At 37.5% G+C, this 22365-nt stretch overlaps 1 protein-coding gene across 5 annotated transcripts in view; it reads left to right on the top strand.

Annotated features, from left to right (window-relative positions):
* The window catches only part of gab2 (GRB2-associated binding protein 2), a 160796-nt gene that overhangs the window by 116163 nt on the left and 22268 nt on the right, over positions 1–22365 (top strand). For 4 of the 5 annotated variants that reach the window (XR_012390629.1, XR_012390630.1, XR_012390628.1 and 1 more), the window contains exons 3-4: positions 17305–17530; positions 21464–22023. Coding sequence is in view for 1 of the 5 variants with exons in the window: in XM_687843.9 (XP_692935.4) it covers positions 17305–17530; positions 21464–22023 (786 nt within the window). In the remaining 4 variants the exon portion in view is untranslated. Of the gene's footprint in view, positions 1–17304; positions 17531–21463; positions 22250–22365 lie in introns of all 5 variants that reach the window. The other variant, XR_012390631.1, reaches the window with a different exon arrangement.

The raw sequence follows: 22365 nt of genomic DNA, 5'->3' as shown, positions 1-22365 counted from the left end.
TTGGATTAATATTAATACGTGAAGATTTAAAAAAAAAACAAAAAAAAAACAGATAACCACCATTTTTAGAATTTTTCAGAAATCTATTTTTATATTGAACTCTAAGATTTCTGAAAAGCTTCAGTTTTAGTAATCTTCATAAATCACACATACATGCACGCACACACACACACACAGTATACAGTGCATCCAGATAGTATTCATAGTGCTTCACTTTTTCCACAATTGTATATGTTACAGCCTTATTCTACACACATTCTACACACAATACCCCATAATGACAATGTAAAAAAGATTTTTTGAAAATGTTGCAAATTTCTTAAAAATAAAAAACCTAAAATAATCATATGTGTATTCACAGCATTTGGCATGAAGCTCTAAATTGAGCTCAGATACATTCTGTTTCCACTGATCATTCTTGAAATGTTTCAGCAGCATACATCTGTCTATAATTGGTCCCCAGGTTGACAGTGCATGTCAAAGCACAAACCAAGCATGAAGACAAAAGAATTGTCTGTAAACCTCAGAGACAGGATTGTCTCAATGCACAAGGCTGGGGAAGGTTACAGAAACATTTCTGCTGCTCTTAAAGGGCCATGAAACCCCCTCGTTTCAGCAGGGTGTTTTCACACCTCCACTTTGGAAAAAGTCAGAAAAGTGGGGGTGTCCAGCTCTGTTTAGGGGGGAGTGTCGGAGGAACTAAAGTGGGAGGGTGTGGGAGTGTCTATTTGGGCACGCGCGAGTTTCAGTCAAAATACACACACAGGAGAAAGAGATGGTGTTTTACCTACACGGACATCTGTAGTCGAATTATTTGCCAAATTATTAAATGGTGGACTTTAACTGCAGTTTGGCTCTTTCATTCAGGGGATTCATTCATGCCCCTCGCGACAAACGCGATATTTGATTCGAGGATCTGCTCTAAGCGTGTATTTTTCATGCAATGTTTGATACCGCATGGCGAATGACAGAAAAAAAACTCCGCATTTCCCGGAAACTTAGACGCACACGGCAGGTAACGTCAGAAAGCCGCGTGTGTTATTCCGGTCACAAAATGCGGTGCTAACATGTTTGCCCTCAGTGCAATAGTTAACTTAATTCGAAACGAACTAACTGAATAAACAAAGAGCACTGGTCGCTCACTTACCAAATCTGTAGAGACAGGACAATCACCAGCAACTAGAGCCGCGTCTGAAGAGAAGACTACATCCGGAATCCGGATCTCAGCGTTTGCAGATGAGAACAGCTCTCAGGTAAACAATAATCCCCCTTAGACACGTAAGTTATTGTTGTCGCGCGTCGCGTACACTGTTAATCCGCACGTGAGTCTGAGCTCTCACAGAGAGAAAATGAAAACGAAACTTAACTGCAGCAAAATTTAAAAGCAACACTTCACGCTTGTTTTGCCAACACTACGTGGCGTCTCTGTGGTGTAAAGACGGTGACACTAATGAATATTAATGAAGTTGCACAATAGAGCGCGCTGATTGGTTTGAACCAAGGCTTACTCATGCATTAATGCATCACACTGTAAGACGTAATAAGGCACACTCTGGCACAGACGCCCAGTCTGCACGCTGGAATACACGCTATTATGTCATGACCGTGACGCAGCTTCAAAAATTCGTTTCAAACAGGAAGTACGAATTTGCTTGAAATAACGCAAAAACAACCAATTTACACTTTTTAGTGAAATATAGGTGTCCTAATAGTGTTTTTAGCAGTGTGGGACACATATACGACTGTCAATAGCTCAAAAAATGTGTTTTGGTGTTTCGTGACCCTTTAAAGTTCCAATGAGCACAGTGGCCTCCGACATCTGTAAGAGGAAGATGTGTGGAACCTCAAGGACTCTTCCTAGAACTGGCCAGCCATCTAATCTGAGTGATTGAGGGAGAAGAGCCTTAGTCAGGGACGTGATCAATAACCCGATGGTCACTCTGTCTGAGCTCCAGCGTTTCTCTGTAAAGAGAGGAGCCACTGAGCTGGAGCTACCAAGGCCTTAGCTGCAGATGCCTTTCTCTGCAGTCTCTGCTTCTGTGGGAGAATCAGCTCTTGGAGGTTGGACTGCGAGGTGGGGTTAACTGTAAAAGGGGTCAATTTTCCTAGCAAGAGCCTCTCGTTTTTCAAAAAGACAAAATCCACTACCTCTCAATAAGTTTGTCTTAAGATCATTCAGCTTCTTCCATTTCAGGAGATTGTCCATGCCAGCAACGAAGAATTAAATAAGGGTAGACTCATTAAGCCCCAACTCTTGAAGTGCCTCAAGAAGACTATGGTCATAGATTCCAAATAGACAACCACAACACAGAGGATGGTCACCTTTAGTCTTAAGACATATTCTAGGAATAGTTTCCCACAACCAATACACAAATTACTGGTTGTATGAATTACTTATTGGTTGTATGCAACAAAACAGAGTTGCTATATCTGTTTTTGCAGATAAAGGCCCAATCACAAATCAACCCATTAGCCCCACCCCTCATTTTGCATGTTTCCGTGAAGGGGTAGGGGGATCTAATTCTCTTTAACTTGAAGGTGTAGGGCTAAGGTGCAGGGGTAAATACCCCTCCGAACAAAGATTTTTCAGGACCCCACTCGAAACTAAGGGGCAAGAAAATTTCCCAGAATACACCAGCTACAACGGCAGGATAGCCGCACCCGGAAGTAAGGAGAGCCACAAATTAGTATTTTTTTGTCATTTATTAGGAATTTTTACAACAAAAAAAAAAACAAGTTTTAATACATTCACAACTGCATTCGTATTTTGCCGTCATGCTTTTGAAAAAAAACACTAAGATAAAACTTGGTAAATTTCGCTATCCATAATACATAATAATAACTCCTACATAGCAGTCCCACTACATTCTGACTCTCGAATACCCTGTCAGAAAAGTCTAGAGGCTGGTAATAAGCTTTTTACAGTGTCTGCTATAATGTTATTGTTGTTTTTGGTGTGTTTACGTAGATGAATATGGCCACTGTGTATATGCGTAGTATACGGTAGTTACGATCTTATTCCCACATTACGATATAGTATATGCCTTCAGTAATTTCCTGAAGATAAATACCAAAAAATAACATAACTGAAAAAACTACAGCAGATAGTCTGATTGCAAATAAAGAATGAGATCGTAATGACAAATGATGACATATGCAGGTGTTGTAGTGCTTTCCCATTTCTTGGGGGTACATTTTAAGCCCTTCCCCTTCACAATCGGTTTTAAAGGGGAAGGGGTAGGGGTACAGAAATAGAATTGGGATTGGGCCAAACTCTTCATATGTTGTTTTTATTTGCAACAGTAGAGATTATTTCAGTATTTTTAAGCAAATTGATTCAATCTGATTATATTTTAAGCTTTGTTAATTGCCACCTATGTTACTGATTTAGGTTCAAAACTAAGGTATGAGATTCTGTTATCATACCAAATCCCAAATTTTGGTATCTAGCCAACCATAAAAGAAATACAAATGTTTTTAAAGGTTTTGTAGTTTTGCACATTAGTCATGACCGATTACATTCGCAGACTTAAATAAAAGCAGCTTTACATATTTGATTACAATTCAAGCTCCAGAGCCATGCCAAAATATCACATCATCAGCATGAACCAATGCTAGATAACCACCCAGACTGAGCGCTTCCAGAATCAATCTCCAAACAAACTTTGTTTTGGCTTGATTTGACTTTAAATGAACCCATTTCAGATTATGCTTCAGTTTGTCTTGAATTATTAATATTGATAACAAAGCATAAAGTAGAAAATGGCGCATCATAGATTTCCTGTACCTCATAAAAAGCATTGACTTCTACATTTACAGAGATTACCATTATATGCACTAGCTTACTAGAAGGCACATACACACCACCGGTATTGTTGTTCCCTGATAAGCCGTTCCATTATGCAGAAGAGTAACCCTAAAATGACCAGAGATGCTATTAAGAGCTGACGTCAATCTCATTAAGGAAAATGGATTCTCCCAATTTAAGGAATGCAAATGGTTCCTGGCATGCCATTTGGGATTTGACGTATTGTTGTCTGAGTGTTCATGGGACTCGGGAGACAATAGCAGCCTGTCTTGTCTGGCCGTAGGTTGTGGTGGAGAAGTCATATCTGAAGTCAATTTTCTGGACTCTGCCCTCGACCCCTGAAGGCACTTTTCCTCAAGTACTGTCTCTGGCTGACACTGTTAGGGAAATTGCGTTTCACTTTTAACCAGTTGGGCATAGGAGGAGGAAAGTGAACCCGGTCAGTCCTTCCAAATAAAGGCTTTTTATTAATTTAACTAGTAGAGGGATGAGCAGTTTTGGTTTTATAGTAATATTGTGTACAGTGTACTGAACAATCCCACCAGGTTACATTTAGCATATTTAAAATGCTTTTATTAACACTTGGATTTAAATTTACTGCCCTTTTTTTATGTTAGGGATGGCAACATCCACAAAATTTAACTGCAGTAAAATTTATCATATATATATATATATATATATATATATATATATATATATATATATATATATATATATATATATATATATATATATATATATGTTAATCAACCTCAGTCCTGATCAAAAAAGTTTTTAAAAATTACAGTATTTTAACTCTTTAATTGGCAAATTTATACATGATGTCACTGATTTGGTGATTAAAAGCGCTTAAAATGACGTATCAGTCATACAACATTGGCTTTGATGCAATGTTACATTTTAATTTTTTCTTCCTAATTTACTGTTGGTTGCTGTTTTTGACTTCCATTACAACCACATTTGATGGTGCATACATCTAGAGTCTTTGTTTTTATTTACTCCATAGTTCTGAGAGCTGAGATGCATATTTTGATTTTCTCAGACACTTCAAGGTAAGTGTGTAAAGGTCAAAACTGCATGATTATATGGTGTCATGGTTTTGTAATAAAAAAAATGTGGTTATAATAGAAGTCAATGTTGCAAAAACAGTCACCAACAAGAAATTATGGAGAAAAATAAATGTTAATGAATCAAAAACAATGCATCAAAGGCATTTATGTCTAAAAGGAAGAAAAAATTATAGTCCACAATTCCTTTTTTATTGAAAATACATTATTTTATGTACTTTTTGGCTATGAATTTTACAGTTAAAGAGAGCAAATCTTGTAATTGGCTAAGCAATTTAGTAGTTTTGATCAGGACTGAGATTGATTAACATGTTTATGCAAAAAATATAAATTTATCTGATGCATTTTTACAGGAGTTTTATTTAGTGGATGTTTTCATCCCTAACATTACAAAAGGAAAGTACATTTCTGAGTTAAAAAAAAAAAAAATCAAAGCATTTTCTTAAAATATATGTCAAAATAAGATTTGTCACCAAAAATCATTTTGCTAGCTGAAATACAGAATACAGAAGTTATGGCCAAATTAAGACACAAAATCACTCCAGAGTGAATGAACACATCCTCAACAGAATGTAAGAGTTAAAATACAGTTTGTCTGGTACAGCACATTACCAATATAGTCTGCAATAAAGTTTCAATGTACAGTGTCCAGCGTTGGGTGTAATTAGTTAATAAGTAACTGGTTACTGTAATTAAATTACTTTTCAGCTAAAATAGTGATCCCTCACTTTACTTATTTTGGCTGACAAGTAATTTAATTACAATAATCAGTTACTTAGTAACTGTAATTACACCCAACACTGTATGCCATAAATGTTCCGTATAAACCAATTCAGAGCAGATTAGTTGTGTTTTTTTTTTTTTTTTTGTTACACAAATATTTTGCAGAATAATTCCCCTATATTAATTTAAAATATAGAAGTTTACCTTTATTAAGATGATTGAGAATGTTTAGGTAACAATGAATGGAGTGATATAAGGTAAACAAAAGAGAAGCAGAGTAATTGTGTACATACTGTGGATATGTTTTGTTATTCATAATATTCATTCATTTTCTTGTCGGCTTAGTCCCTTTATAAATCCGGGGTCGCCACAGCGGAATGAACCACCAATTTATCCATCAAGTTTTTACGCAGCGGATGCCCTTCCAGCCGCAACCCATCTCTGGAAAAATTTCATATTATATTTAGCATAATAAGACAATCTTGTGTAAATAAAGAATGTTAGATTTGTCAAAAAGCCTTACAATCAATGAAAGAAGAAACTGGTTAATATATGTTATGTATGTGTTGAAGTGTTTTAAAAATTACTCAAATGAAGAGATTTATTTGTATTGTCTATTTGCATTTGCTTTATATAGATTTTAAGAAGTATTAGAGGTTGACAGGGGTCCTGCTAGGGGGGAAGTTAGGACGAATCTAAGTGCCCACACATTTTGGGGGCCCCTGGAGATATTATTAAGGGCCCACGACCCAAACCCCCCCGCGCCGTTTGCTCGCAGTTGGAAAAAAGTCAACTCTAAGCAAAAAAAGCATGTCATATCTTTTTCATTATCCAATTAAATGAAAGCAGAGGCGGTGTTTCCATTAAGGTGTTTGCAGTGTTTGTGTTTTCAAGACAACTAAGGAGATTTTTGAAGATGGTGGAGAGATTAGTGGTTGCTGTTTTGAGTTATCCGGTGCTGTATGACTCTCAAATCTCAAATATCACAATATTATTAAATATTCGAATTATACCAATATCAACAGCAACACTCTCGCATAATACCCAGCTGTCATTGCGTAGCGACATAAGAGGCACATCACGTCTTTTTTTTCTAGTCAACAAATAAGGCAGTGTGGTGCATCTAGCGTTTTTAGAACAGAAAAATGCATTTGGTGTGACTGGCCCCTAAGGCAAGTAATTAAATCACTTATTGAGTAAATACAATTTTAAAAATGTAATTAGTAATTACTACCAACACTAATTGTATTTGATATAATTTTATTTTTATCCTAAAAGTATCTTGCTTGAGGCTGATTTATACTTCTGCTTCAAGTGCACGCATACGGTTCGGCGCAGCCTTTGTGCAGTCACAGACCCTTCACCGTGGCTGACGTCAACGCTGACAGAATGTGACTACACATCTCAACAATGCATAGCGCAAGCTCTGTGATTGGTCGGCTTGATAGCTGTGATAAGTGTGGGCGGTGCTGAGAGCCTCAAGCCCAATGAAGCGAGTGTTTACAACTGTTGAGCCCCTTGAAGAAGCTCCAGATGAAAAGTTTTGTTTTGTGTTTACCTAATAATTAAACTTGTTGCACGTTCGCTGGTTCCCGCCTCTAAATAAGCAAGTTTTAGCTATTTGTAAGTTAAGGTAGTGTTCAGAAAAAAACAAACACCCATGAAGAAAGTCGACAGAGGAACATAACCTACTGCCAGCTAGTGTTTTGGAAGTGTTATTGCAGAGCAACACAAATAGCACCAGAAGTATAAATGCATGGCTACTTGCAAAGCAGGCGCCATGGGTCACGCTGATCACTAAAGTATAAATCAGGCTTTACACGTGCTGTGTCCCAATTCACATACTATCGTTCCTAAAAAGTGCAATTAGTATGTCCCAATTCGTGGTATGTTTCTGGTAAAAATCCAAAGTGTAGAACCGTTCATACTCCAACCGCTAATAATGGCCACAATATATTTCACATACAATTTAATGTCTATTTATATAGTGCTTTTACAATGTAGATTGTCTCAAAGCAGCTTAACATAGAAGTTCTAATAAATGGAAACTGTGTCAGTCGAGTTTTGAGAGTTGAAGTTCAGTTTAGTTCATTTCAGTGTGGTTTTATTTTCACTGCTGAAGTTACAAACACTGAAGAGCAAATCCATCCATGCGCAGCTCCACAAGCTCTGCTTATCTGCGTGGAGCACACTTATGCATCATACCGTTATGTGAAGCATTGAGTGTATGCTTTACTAAAAATTATAGGTCTTTAATCTGGTTTGAACTAAGAGTGTGTGTCTGAGCCTCGGACATTATCAGGATGGCTATTTCAGAGTTTAGGAGCTATAAATGGGAAGGTTTAGTCTCCTTTAGTAGACTTTGCTATTCTAGGTACTACCACAAACCCTGAGATTGGATCTCTTTAATAGTGGGTTGGATTGTAGCGAGATTGTTATGTTAGGAGCTAGATTATTCTTTTAGCTTTATGGGTAAGCAGCAATATTTTATAATAAATATGGAACTTAACAGGCAGTGTAAGGAGGATAAAATTGGGGTGATTTTCCAGACCTGGTAAGGACTCTGGCAGCTGCATTTTGCACTAACTGAAGTTTATTAATAAAGCAAGCTGGGCACCCAGCAAACAGAGCATCACAGTAATCCAGCCTATAGGTCATAAAAGCATGAAGTAGCTTATCTGCCTCTGAGAGGGATGTGAATGTGATTAGAACTACAAACTAAGAAGTGTAAATAAACTACAAACATGGCAGACACTCAAGACAAACCGTCAAAGTAGAGAGGTTTCAGAGAAGTTGTTTGAACGACTATTAATTTTCAGCCAACTGGAAAATAATCAAATCAGATTTTCCATGTTATCTTTCATCTGTAGTATAAATATGTGAATCGGGACACAGTAACAGTATCTGGACATCAGATGGATGTTTTTTTTTTTCCTTTTTTCTAAAGCATCTTTAGTAAGCACTGTAAGCACTCTTACAGTATGAGCAGATTATAACATTGGGTCATACGGTATACCTAATTTTGTATTCAACGTATATTACATTATCCTCTCTCCTTGAATGACTTTTGTAGTGAGGCAACGTGGGCAGGAAATGAGATGAAGATAAAGGCTGCCTTGTCCCTCTCTCCACACCGGACCTACTAATTTCAGACTCCTGAGACCCAGCAAACTAATTGTATTAGATTGTGATTGCCCTACCAGTGAAACAGAATGTGACACAGACCACACTGGACGTCAGAAAGGGAGATTTGGGCATTTTTTGAAGGGGTCATGAACTGCCTTTTTTATTATTATGGTGTACTTTTCTCTGAAGTCCACTTATTTTATTATCCAGCTTTTCACATCAAAAGATGTCATACATTTAATGCGATAGGGTATTTTCTGACCTGTTTTACCACCGGAACACATAATTTTTTTTAAATAGGTGTGGTGGATTGTAGATTTCTCTGATTGGCTGAGAATGTCACATATTTAAACGTTGTTGAAAAGTTGGAAAGAACAACTGTGTGAGCACCCATATAGACTTGTGCATGTATATTTGACAGCCAAATCTTTTATGTGACTGGAGAACGATAAGTTCACAAGTGATTCATTCATTCTCACATTAGTACAGGTAGAAGATTATTTCCTTTTTCGAGTCTTCTATCGGGTTTGAGTCATTCGTTTATCAGGCGAAAGACAGAAGCTGATCACATGTGGTCAGTAAGGATGTAAAGATACGCATATTCGTATTGAACCATTTGGTACAAGGCTTTTGATTCGGTAGACATTACAAACTGAACAATTCAGACTAATATCTGAAAAGAAGGCAAAGTGTGTAAAAATATAGTATTTTTTAGCAGTGCAACGACGCTCAAAAAGGTATCCCAAATGACGTGACAGGCAACATGCTGACTGCCCCACTCACCTCCAAACACTTCAGTCAAGCATACAGTGCAATATTCATTCATTCATTTTCTTTTCGGCTTAGTCCCTTTATTAATCTGGGGTTGCCACAGCGGAATGAACCGCCAACTTATCCAGCATATGTTTTATGCAGCTGATGCCCTCCCTGCAGAAACCCATCACTGAAAAACACCCATACACTCCCATTCACACACATACACTATGGACAATTAGGCCTACCCAATTCACCTGTACAGCATGTCTTTGGACTGGTGGGGGTAACCAGAGCACCCGGAGGAAACCCACGCCAACGTAAGGAGACGCCACACAGAATTGTCAACTGACCCAGCCAAGGCCCAAAATAGTCACCTTATTGCTGTGAGGCAATCATGCTACCCTCTGGACCACTGTGAGGCCTACACTGCAGTAGCTGATAGCAAAATTGCTAGTAACGTTAATGCAATCCTACTATAATCAACAGGTCTGGTGTTTGAAAGGACTTTTGTTTCCCAGTAAGTTACTGTATGAGGGTAATGGCAAGATAGTGGTGGATAAAAAATAAATAAATAATAAATAAATAAAATGTTGCATCTGCTACATGAAAGTAACCTACATAAGCTGCAATACTTTGAACATGTCAACTCTTTTACGCTGATATCACGCCAGTGTTTAAGGTTGACAAACTAGAAACACACACCACAAACAACCTATAGGTCAATTCCCGCAGAATTCAGACAGGCACTACCTACATATTCGAAATCGGGAATTCAGGTTTTAAGAAAATGTTAAACGTAATTGAGCACGGTTTCATCATTAATGTTCCTATACAAGCCCATTTCAGTCAGACAATAATTCTTTCATTCAGATCACATCAAGCCAATCTGTACTGTCTGAAGAAAATGTAGAACCTTCTGAAAATAAAAATAAAAAAATAATTATTATTAATTATTTAAAATATTTTTCTTTCTATTTATTTAACCACTTCAATATAACAATTATATATATATATATATATATATATATATATATATATATATATATATATATATATATATATATATATATATATAAGGAGCATTTTGGTTTTGGGTATAAGGAGTTTTTTTATTTTATTTGCTGTTTAAAATAAACCCCAGTTTTGGGTGAATGATATTAGTTTTAATAAATAAAAAAAGGTGAAAAATAAATACATTTTCTGGCATTTTTAACATATTTTGTAGATTTTTGTTAATCCCGTTGCACCCCTAGTAGTCAGAGCCAGAAAAAAATATATCCGTTCATTTCTTGAGTGATCAATACTAGTTGTAGATGTGTTTGAAAGCAAATTGAACAAAATGTCTTAAAAAAAAAAGGTTTGTTTATCTCTATGAACAAGACACTTCTCAACACTACATCTTTCAGACGAGCACTGCTGTGATTTTTGGTCAAGAACTCATACAGTTGAAAGTTTACATACATTGTATAGAAAGACACATAACCGTTTTTTTTTTTAAAGTCAGGTGTTAATGTGACTTAACTTTTTCTCTTAAGTAAGTTAGGATTATCAAATTTCGTTTTGTTATGCTTATTAGCAGAATAATGAGAAATATATTTTTTGAGAAGTTGTTATAACTCAAAGTCAAGTTTACATACAATAAGATTATTATTCCTCTGAAAAAGCTCAGATGATAATGTCAAAGTTTTGGAAGTTTCTGATTGGCTTAACATTTGCATTCAATGGAGGCATAGCTGCAGAATAGTTTTTACGGAAAACCTCAAACACACTGCCTTCTTTTGTGACAACATAAGAAAATCAACATACCAGAATCAACAAAAAAGCCAGATTACAATTTGTTAAATTGCACTGGGAAAAAGACTAATAATTGGAAGCATGTCCTGTGGTATGATGGAACTAAGATAGAACTGTTTGACCATAATGACCAGTGTTACATTTGGAGGACAAAGGGGAAAGCTTACAAGGCTAGGAACACCATCCCAACTGTAAAGTATGGGGGTGGCAGCATCTTGTTGTGGGGCTGTTTTGCTCCAGGAGTGACTGGTCCACTTCACAGCATAGATGGCATCATGAAAAAAGAATATTATGTAGAAATACTGAAGCAACATCTCAAGACAACAGCCAGGAAATTAAAACTTGGCCACAAATGGTTCTTCCAAACAGACCATGACCCTAAGCATACTGCCGAATTAGTTAAAATGTGCTTTAAGGACAACAGAGTGAAAGTTTTGGAGTGGCCATCACAAAGCCCTGATGTTAATCCTATAAAAAAAATGTGTAGGCAGAGTTGAAAAAGCTTGTGCAAGCAAGACAGCCTACAAATCTGACTCAGTTACACCAATTCTGTCTTGAGGAATGAGCCAAAATTCCTTCAAACTACTGTGAGAAGCTTGTGGAAGGATTCCAAAAACCTTAGACTAAAGTTATACAGTTGAAAAGAAAAGCTAAAAAATACCAAGGAAATCTATGTAAACTTTTGACTGTCTAGAAATTAATAAAGAATTCTCAAAAATTTCTGTAATTATTCTGGCATTCAGCAAATGTAAATGATTTAGGTAATTCTAACGGACCTAAAATAGTAAACGTTTAGTATGATTTACCATCAGAATTTTTTTTTAAATGGTTATGTTCCTTTTTTTTATATGTAAACTTCTGATTTCAACTGTATATATCAGACCAATCAATAGTGAACGCATTTTAAAAGCTGTTGCAGTTGTGTGGTGTGACATTACTTTTGGATCCAATATAGTCTGCTATACGGTTTCAGTCCATCTGAAAAATACATCAAATTGTGCCATGTTTGTAAATAAATCTGGTAAAACAGAGTAAACAAAGAACCTAGTTCTTATTAAGGTAATCAGGAATTATTAAAGTAATGTTCATGCACTCATTAACCACACTGGTATCAGAATGCAATTTTTTTTTTCACAGCAAATTTCATTGTCAGCACAGTACATGCACTGTATACACACACAGCCTGATTTGCCCCAGCCTGCTGGGGGTTTTCTTGTGTGTTTGTTTGTTTTTTTTTTTTTTTTAATGGAAGCCAGTAAACCAACAACAGCCTATTATTTGGTGAAGCAGAGAGGCCTATTACTCATCCTAATTCTGTCAATAACCCATCACAGGTCCTTCATGGGCTCGTCCCCTTACTCCTTGTCATCCCATTTGCCATTTGCTTCAGATAATCAAACATAACACAGCCATGTGCCTTCCCTTGCATTAATATACCTCATTGCATTAGTGTGTATTACGTGACAGATGCAAACCATCTCAATCTGATCACCTCATTCCCCCATCTCTCATTCGCCTCTCTCAGAGGAGGGTCACAGAGTGCTCGCTTTCACTAAATCAATACAGAAATGGCGGTTAGTGGACTCTGAGCTCCCTGTCATGGTTGAGCGCATATACTAAGTCACTGGAGGAGTGCTGCCCGTTTTAGCCTTTAGGAGCTTCGGGCTCCTGAGAAACAATGGACTAATTGATAACCTAGAGCAGATCCCTGACACTGAGACCTGGTCTGCTCGTGTTCTACTGTTTCGAAGACAGGAAGAACGGCTATCTTCTATCTCCTCTGTCACATATCCCTCCCTCTGCCCCGGGCAGTGATGTGACCTTATTTATGATGCAAAATTACTCCCATCCTCTGTACCGAGCTGTTATCATATACGATGCACAGTCCTAGTGGTCATTCAGACCGTAAAGAACAAAAAGAACTCTGAAAAGTTGTAGCATCTCTATTTAACGGTTAACTAAGCTTGCAGACCCAATAAACTTTCAACCCAGTGCTTCCTGCCTTGACAGTTTCATGAACGGTGATGTCTTTTAAGCTTTCTAAGACATCAGTTTGTGCCAATCCTAGAGTGTTCTACAAAAAGCTCAGAAGAGCTACAAAGAGAAATGACATTTTATAACAAAGCTTGTATTGTATTCAGTCCTGTAATGTATAAATATAAAATAGTTCAACCTTAATAACTTTATCTAGTTAACTGTGAAATTTTGTAACTCAATTTATGTATGTGCAATGTAGTTTTGTGTGCGTTTATAGAAGTAGTCTAAAATAGCCTACAAAGTAGGTTCTATATTTAAATATGAACCTACTTTAGAACCATTAAAAAGGCTCGTGTTGTTTATAGTATAAATATGAATTGTGTGAATGGAATTCAATCATACCACCTTCACCATGATGTGATTATCACATGACCTTACAGCATGAGTTGTGTTGCTTCACTTCCATTCACAAATCCTCTCACATGGCCTCATGGGATAGTAAAGAGTTCAATGAATGCGCCCCTTCAGAATCTAGCTGGAAGTTGTCTGTGATTTGCCGGCTGCTGGCTCTCTGCAGCTCTTACATGGTCGCCCACTGAAGCCAAGCAGGTTTGCACCCGGTCAGTACCTGGATGGGAGACCACATGGGAAGCTAGGTTGAAAGTGGTGTTAGTGAGGCCAGCAGGGGGCACTCAACCTGCGGTCTGTGTGGGTCCTAACACCCCAGTATAGTGAAAGAGACTATGCACTGCTCAGTGAGTGCCGTCTTTCGGATGAGAAGTTAAACCAAGGGCCTGACTCTCTGTGGTCAATAAAAATCCCAGGATGTCCTTTGAAAAGAGTGGGGGTATAAACAAATTGGCCCACTAGCCTCTGTCCATTCCCATATCACAATTAGCGACATCACTTGGGGTCTCCTCTCCACCAATCAGCTGGTGTGCGGTGTTCGGTCGGAAGCAATATGGCTGCCGTCACGTCATCCAGGTGGATGCTGCATACTGGTGGTGGATGAGGAGATTCCTCCCCAATGTGTAAAGCACTTCCAGTGTCCAGAAAAAGCGCTATATAAATGTAAGGATTTTTTTTATTATTAATATTATTATTATATAATCAAAATGTGTTCCTGGATCAACTTTTTAATTCAATTTAAGGGATATGTTTACATTAAGTTTAGGAACACAGTTAGTGTTATGTGCTTCTAATTCAACTATTACAATAATAAGTATCCTAAATCATAGTACGCTCAAATGAGTTTTCTAAAAAGGTACTTTTTAGGTACTAATGTAATCTTGGGTATTAGTATGTGATATTTGTGCTTTTGGCCACAAACCGCCCCAAGTATTTTGTATTTTTAGCATTAAGAAACAAGTTAAAGGGATATTAAAATTATTATTTAAATTAATTTACAATTTTTACTCTCTCATGCAGTTATAAATCTTTTATAGCATTGAACTCAAAATATCTAAAAAAAAAAGCTTGTTGAGGGTACCAATTGACTTCCATTATAGGAAAAAAAAATACTACAGAATGCATGTCAAATTGACCAGCACTCTAGCAGTTGCAGATTACTGCACATTAAAAAGAATCTTCGACAACATTGTCTTGCTCTACATCCTACATCTCACACAGGCCCAGATTGGCTAATTGGGAGGACAGGGAGAATTCCCGGTGGGCCGGTCTATTTTTTGGCCGCGAGGGACGGTGTCCCTAGCTGCTTGCACTCTCAGCAGTCGCACTTTTTTCATTCATTTATTTAACCATAGCCTTACTCTTTTTATTCATTATTTTGCCGGAGCGCCACTCTTTTTATTTATTTTCTCGCAGCCCCGTGAGCAAAATGCAGCCTGCAGGTTAATGAAGAGGTAACTATCATTCAACCCCAAATAGCGGCACCTTAGTTAATATAAGAATTTTAATAATTAATATTAATGGATATTACACCTGCTCAAGGAAAATCAGATGTTTCACTACATTAATAAATCTGACATAACTTGATCAGAAATCTAAAAAGGGGAAAAATAATTAAGCCATCAATAGAAAAAGTGTTAGAGTCTTGCAGATAGCAGTGCAATACTTATGTTTTATTCCAAAAGCCCCAAGTATATCAGCGCCACTGTGGTCCAGTGTTCAGCACGTTGTGTTAGGGTGCCGTGGACCCGAGTTCGAACCTAACTTGAGTAATTTTTTTTTCCTATTTTTATTGTTAAGACATATAATACTGTTTGGGTTACTAATATAGGTGTACATATTTTATTTTTAGTTTTTTTGTGTGACCACCATTACAAAGGACTGGATATCTATAAAGAATTTAGCACAGAATATATATTCTGATATTGCACTGAGGTGGGCCGGTCTAAGGCTTGAAACTCCAGGGCTGAAAAGGAGTCCCACTCTGGCCCTGGTCTCACAACCAAACACATGTGAAAAGAGACATGGAAACGACACAAGGTCATGTAGTATATGTTTTTTTATGAACTACATAATGAGAAAGAAGCCTTTAGTGCAGTAGAAAATGTACTTCTTCTGCTTACCAGGCATTTTTGAAGGAAATAAGCATTTTTTTCCTCAAGTTTTTTACTTTTTCGACCTGGTTTGGTATTGCTCAGATGACATGTCAAACATATTCTTTAATTCTTGGCTCCAAATAAAATAAAAGTGAGTACTTTTAACTTCAACCTCCCACTGACCTGCAGATACCAAAACTAGATACAATGCTCTCTCATTGGCTGTAGGTAATCACCAATGTTATTTTCAATCAGAACACATTTCACATGGCATGATTTTTGTCCAGATGCAAACGACTCATCTGCGATTTTCCTAGACACTGTGTGATTGTTACTCATGTAAATGAAACCTCAACCTGTTGGCGATTCAAAATCAGGACTTAAATCATGCAGTCTGAACTCAGCATAAGCTATAAATAAACTGTGTTTGTATCCTCAAGTCTGTTGTACCCCAACTTCATTGTTATAGGGTTAATGGTGCTAGACATCAGCACCTTATCACTTTTGCTTAGCAGCACACTCTTGTCTGTATGTTTGCTTATCAAAGTTTCTTAGCAACAAGCTAATAGAAAGTACTGCAAACGTTGTCAAGTTTGAGGAGTGCTGCAGTCTTTGCTTGATGCATGATTTGCAGAATCAGAATTAAAAAATAACTTTATTTCCAGATATTTTCACACAAACAAGGAAATGTCATGGTTCGAAAGCTGCTGTACACAGCAGAAAGCAGGATTCGTTTATCAAACATTCCAGAATAGATAAAGTTCAGTGTGTAATGCGCCCACCAATTCCCGGGATGCGTGAAAAGATGTTTCTGCTACTCATTTCAGCAAGTATGCAGTACAGCGGTGAAAGTGCAGTAGACCTGCCTTCCCTCCCACTCTGCCTACTCCTTCATTGCCTGTGTCTCCTACTCTCTGCCCTTCTCAGGGGCAGACTGGTGTGCTAGTAGGAGGAGGGTCATATGCACTTCCTGGTTTTGGCTCAACGCCTGGTCTATTTTAAGTTCAGAGGCCTGAGATTTTTCTTTGGTGAACCCGTACTGTACAAATCAGGGATGTCACAGAGAAAACAGCCTAAAGCAAAGGCCATGATGTTCACATAGCTCTGCGATGACGTAGAAAACAGATACCAATCAAGTGGCTTTACTCGCAGGCTTGTAATAGTTCTGTACAATGCAGATACAATCTTCCCTCTTGTCCCAAACCAAGACGGGACATCTGTATTCAGTGAATACAATACTGTGCAATCGACTTTTTTCCTCCTAGACTTCATTGATCACTGCGGGAAAATGCACAAAACGTGGCTTATGTTATTGGACCTCATAGATCTAAAAAGCAGCATGTTGTTCAAAATCGATAAATCAAATGATGAACCTCATGTTTTGGATGATCGATGCTTCCGTGGCATCGTTAGTTTTGCCTAAGGGTTATTATGAGGTACTGTAGACTTACACAGCATCTTAAAATGTAAGCAAAACAGGTAATGCAAATTCCTGTTCGCTGTGTATGTCAAATTCCTAAAGGTCTGTTTTTCTTGTTCTCTCTTACAGATGAGCGATCATCCAGCATTTCCCGCTCCTTGACTAATGAGCTGAGCAGCTCTCTGGCTCCACTGATTGGTGAACGCAAAACGTCTGTGCCTGCCCACTCCAGTCAGCCAATGCTGTTCACCTTCGACATACCTGTACGCCATTCCCATGGTCCCCTGTCTAACAGCGCTCCGCAGGACTACCTCTTCCTCCATCAATGCATGAGCCGCAAGAGTGAGAGTGCACGGTAAGAGCCACGGTCTCAAGGAATGTGCTCAGATTACACCCCTTATAGCTTACAGACCTATAAAAAAGGAAACGTTATTGTGTTCAATGTTGGAAGTAATTTGGTTTTATTTATCTCAAATATACATTGTTAGATACATTTGCCTTCAGAACTACTTAATATTTTCTGGTTTATATTCAAATTAGGCACACGATCAGCTTACATTTTTGCTAAACCTGAAATACATTGCTCTGGGTATGTTCATTCATTCATTTTGCTTCGGCTTAGTCCCTTATTTATCAGGGTTCGCCACAGCATAATGAACCACCAACTATTCCAGCATATGTTTTACGCAGTGGTGCCCTTCCAGTCGCAATCAAGTACCGGGAAACACACACATTCATACACTTTGGCCAATTTAGTTAATCTAATTAACTTATCGCGCATGTCTTTGGACTGTGGGGGAAACCGTGCTCCAGGTATGCTTCTTTACTTATTTTAGAAGACAAATCCTCAACAGGGCACTGATGACATTTTTGCAAATTGCAAATATGTTACTTAGGGGCAGTGGTCCCCAACCTTTTTATCACTGTGAACCTGTTAACTATTGACAATTTTACCACAGAGCAGGGGGCTTTGGTTCGTAGGTTGCTAATGGACTACCCACTGTTTTCTCAGAAGACAAGCTGACAAATTATTACCGTCACTCTGATACAAGATTTATTTATGGAGAAAATTAATAAGCACTGCAGTTTTTAGGTGCTCTGTGTTTGTCTGAGATAATTAGTCTACTTAAATGTGTATATTCCATACAAGCTGATCGGTCAGTTCTTGTCACATGACTTGCGGTGCACTCCTGGCATTCATTCAACTGGGAGCATCTGGAAGGCGCGAACGCGTAAGTCGTGCATTTCCATTGCAAATAACAAACTTGTGCAAACTCTAGAAAAGATGCAATATGCAAACTGCCCCTAAAAGGCTGCCGTCATTTGCAATCTGTAGGATTTTTGCACAGACATGTTGGATTCACCTGATTTGTTGACAAATGGGTTGGAAATCCATTCCTTGGCAGTTTGTAGGTCCTTCACTGCATCTTTTGCCTTTAGCAAAGAAACTTTCCAAAGGCGTCTGTTTCTTACTCATTTTGCATTGTGGTTTAAATTTGGGTGTTCAATTAATCAAGATGTAAAACAAGAGAATACAGTAATCTTTCAAAATAAAAGATTTTTTAAATCTTTTACATTTTTTTTTTTTAAATCGTTCAGACTCAGATAATAAATAAAATGGAAATAACTAATGATTTTGTGTTCAGCCCAGTACCAATTTATCCAAGGACCGGTATTGGGCTGCAGCCCGGTGGTTGAGGACCACTGACTTAGGGTATAATTTGTTGTGCATTTCACAAATTTTAAATTAATACAGAGGTCAGAATAAACATGTTAAGGTTTAAGTTTAGTATTTTTTTATAAATATAATCTTGATCTTAATCTCGATAATCTTAAATCTTTATATATATATGTGTATATATATACACATACAGTTGAAGTCAGAATTATTCGCCCCCGTTTATTTTTTTTTCCCAATTTCTGTTTAACGGAGAGCAGATTTTTTTCAACACATTCCTAAACATAATAGTTTTAATAACTCATTTCTAATAACTGGTTTATTTTATCTTTGCCATGATGACAGCAAATAATATTTGACTTGATATTTTTCAAGACAATTCTACACATCTTAAAAAAACGTTTAAAGGCTTAATTAGATTAACTAGGCAGTTTAGGTTACTTAGGCAAGTTATTGTATAATGATGGTTTGTTTTGTAGACTATCGACAAAAAACAGCTTAAAAGGGCTTATAATTTTGTCCTTAAAATGTTTTTTTTTTATTTTTTTTTTATAAAAACTGCTTTCTTTCTAGCCGAAATAAAACAAATAAGACTTTCTCTAAAATAAAAAATATTATCAGACATACTGTGAAAATTTTCTTGCATTGTTAAACATTGTTTGGGAAATACTTAAAAAGAAAAAAAATCATCCAGCATTTCCGGGTGCACGCAGTAGAAAACATCTCACGGTGGGAGTTGTGCGTGCCTTTCAGTGCAATGTCAAGCGCCCCCTAACTTTAGTGCATAGTGATTGGATATTTACTCGCGGGGAAGAGCTTCCTCATCTCAGCTCTTGGACTTACAGGCACACAGTCAATTCAGGGAGATATAAAACGCACATAAATTAGTTAAACGCACAACCGAGAAAACCACAATTCACAAGCGCGTATTGAACCGTGGAGGTCGTAACGAACGGTTCAATATTATATTGATAACCGTAGCATCCCTAATATATATATATATATATATATATATATATATATATATATATATATATATATATATATATATATATATATATATATATATATATATATATATATACACACAGTTGAAGTCAGAATTATTAGCCCCCCTGAATTATTAGTACCCCTGTTTATTTTTTTTTTCCCCAATTTCTGTTCTGTTCTGTTCTGGGAAGATTGTTTTAGCACATTTCTAAGCATAATAGTTTAAAAAATGTATTTCTAATAACTGATTTATTTTTATCTTTGCCATCATGACAGTAAATAATATTTTACTAGATATTTTTCAAGACACTTCTATACAGCTTAAAGTGACATTAAAAGGCTAAACTAGGTTAATAAGGTGAACTAGGCAGGTTAGGGTAATTGGTCAAGTTATTGTATAACGATGGTTTGTTTTGTAGATTATCGGAAAAAAAATTTGCTTAAAGGGGGTAATAATTTAAAAATTAATAACTGCTTTTGTTCTAACCAAAATAAAACAAATAAGACTTTCTCGAGAAGAAAAAATATTATCAGACACTGGGATACTGATACTGGGAAAATTTCATTGCACTGTTAAAAATAATTTGGGAAATATTTAAAAGAAAATAAAAATCAAAAGGGGGCTAATAATTCTGACTTCAACTGTAATGACTTCAATTTATTTAAAATGTTAATGCCCACAAACATCACTTTTTTTCATTTAGTTTGATGCAGATGCAAAAATATTACGTCTCATTTTTCACCCATACACACAGCACCTATCCTGGTTTTACCTCTTGTCGTCTGTCACTGCGATATGAGATCATATTACAGAGATATTAATGTTATTAGGTCATAAGCAAAAGCAATTTCAGCCTTAACCAAACACCTATGAGACTTTCTGACAAATTCAGCAGTGTGCGGTGACGTATTGTCATGTTTGCAGAAGGATTCACTTACAGGATGTGCTCATCAGTCATTTCACCCCGATTCTCTTCCTTTGATTATAATCCCAGTGAAATAATGCCAAGTGAAACAGAGTTGTGTTATAATGCCCCTCGCTTATCAAAACAAACATTCGATTTAGCCTCAAAACGGAGTCTCTTCACACAACCAGTTGGCTAAGGCTGGAGGTTCCTACAAAAAGTAAATATATGGGTTTTTTTTTTTCTTTATAAAGGGTGTACCAGCCATGCCAGTTTTACTGGGGGAATGTCTATGATATATATGACTACCCAAAACATTGTCATAATAAACATTCTCCATCATGCTCTAACAGCCTGACGGCTCAATACAATCCAACAGAGGAAAAAAAACAACTAGGCACAGAACATCTGTTATAAGAGAGACAGAGAAACACTGCCTCCAATGGTTGAGTCGTCACATTACACACATGCTGTTTTGTTTTTACAGTGTGTGTACTAAAGTGTTGTCATCTACATCTATTAAACATGTTTTTGCTGATTGATGTATAATGCAAACATCAGAAATTTAAAATGTTTTATAATGGTGTTTCAGACTGGTACACTGAGAAAAAAAATATTTAACTACTAATTTAAAATAAGCTGAAACAACACAATTCTTGAGATTTTTGAGGACAACTTAATTAAATAACAATCCGATGGAATTTTGTTTTCAAAGGAGTGCCAGTTTCTCGCAGGCCTCACGCAGCAGTCTTCTGGTGGGAAGTGACTCGGCGGTTCAGAGACTCACTCATGGTTTCTCCCACTGTTTGAATGGCATGGGTGCCCAGCTTCACGGCTTCTACAGCCTCCCCAAACCCGGCAAGCATCAGCAGCCCCCCTCGCGGACCGACTCACAGGAAGCCTGCTACGTTCTGCCCAGGAACTACAGCTCTGAAGGGGCATCTGAGCTTGATTCGGAAGACGTGTACACCTTTAAGACCCCCAATAACACTCTAGCGGCGCCCCAAACCAATGAGCAACGAGCTCTCGATAACTATGATTTACCAATTTACCAGATCCCCCGCACGTTTGACAAGAACCACAACGCCCTGATGCCGTCCAATGCTGACTCCACAAGCGCGCCTCCTCCAAGACCTCCAAAACCAAGCCAGGGCTCGGAGTCACGGTGGGGTGGCACGCTGCCCACGGGGGCTCAGAACGGAGAGGTGTCCACAGCGTCTGTCATCCCCAGGAGAAACACCCTGCCGGCGGTGGAGAACATCAAACTTCATAGAGGTACTGCACAGCTCTTTTAGTCTGTTAATCTGTTATCTTCCTCTGTTTTGGTTGACTTTTTCATCTCATCTTGTTCTCATTGTTTGTTTTTTTTAGGCTGCATTTACACTGCAGATCTTGATGGTCAATTCCAATTTTGTGACTGTATTCGATTTTTTTGCTGACCTGCTTACATCATCTTTTAAAAGTGACTAATATCCGATTGTCTGCATTTACACAGCACACGGTAAAGGGGCAATGACCAGAAAAAAAAGAGCAGGCGCTGACTGAAGGCTGATTTATACTTCTGCGTCAAACGCCGGCGTATGCTACGGCGCTGACGCATAGCCCTTCGCCGTGACT

Source organism: Danio rerio, chromosome 15 (assembly GCF_049306965.1).
Source record: "Danio rerio strain Tuebingen ecotype United States chromosome 15, GRCz12tu, whole genome shotgun sequence".
NCBI lineage: Eukaryota > Metazoa > Chordata > Actinopteri > Cypriniformes > Danionidae > Danio > Danio rerio.
This window is presented reverse-complemented; position numbering and strand designations above follow the sequence as displayed.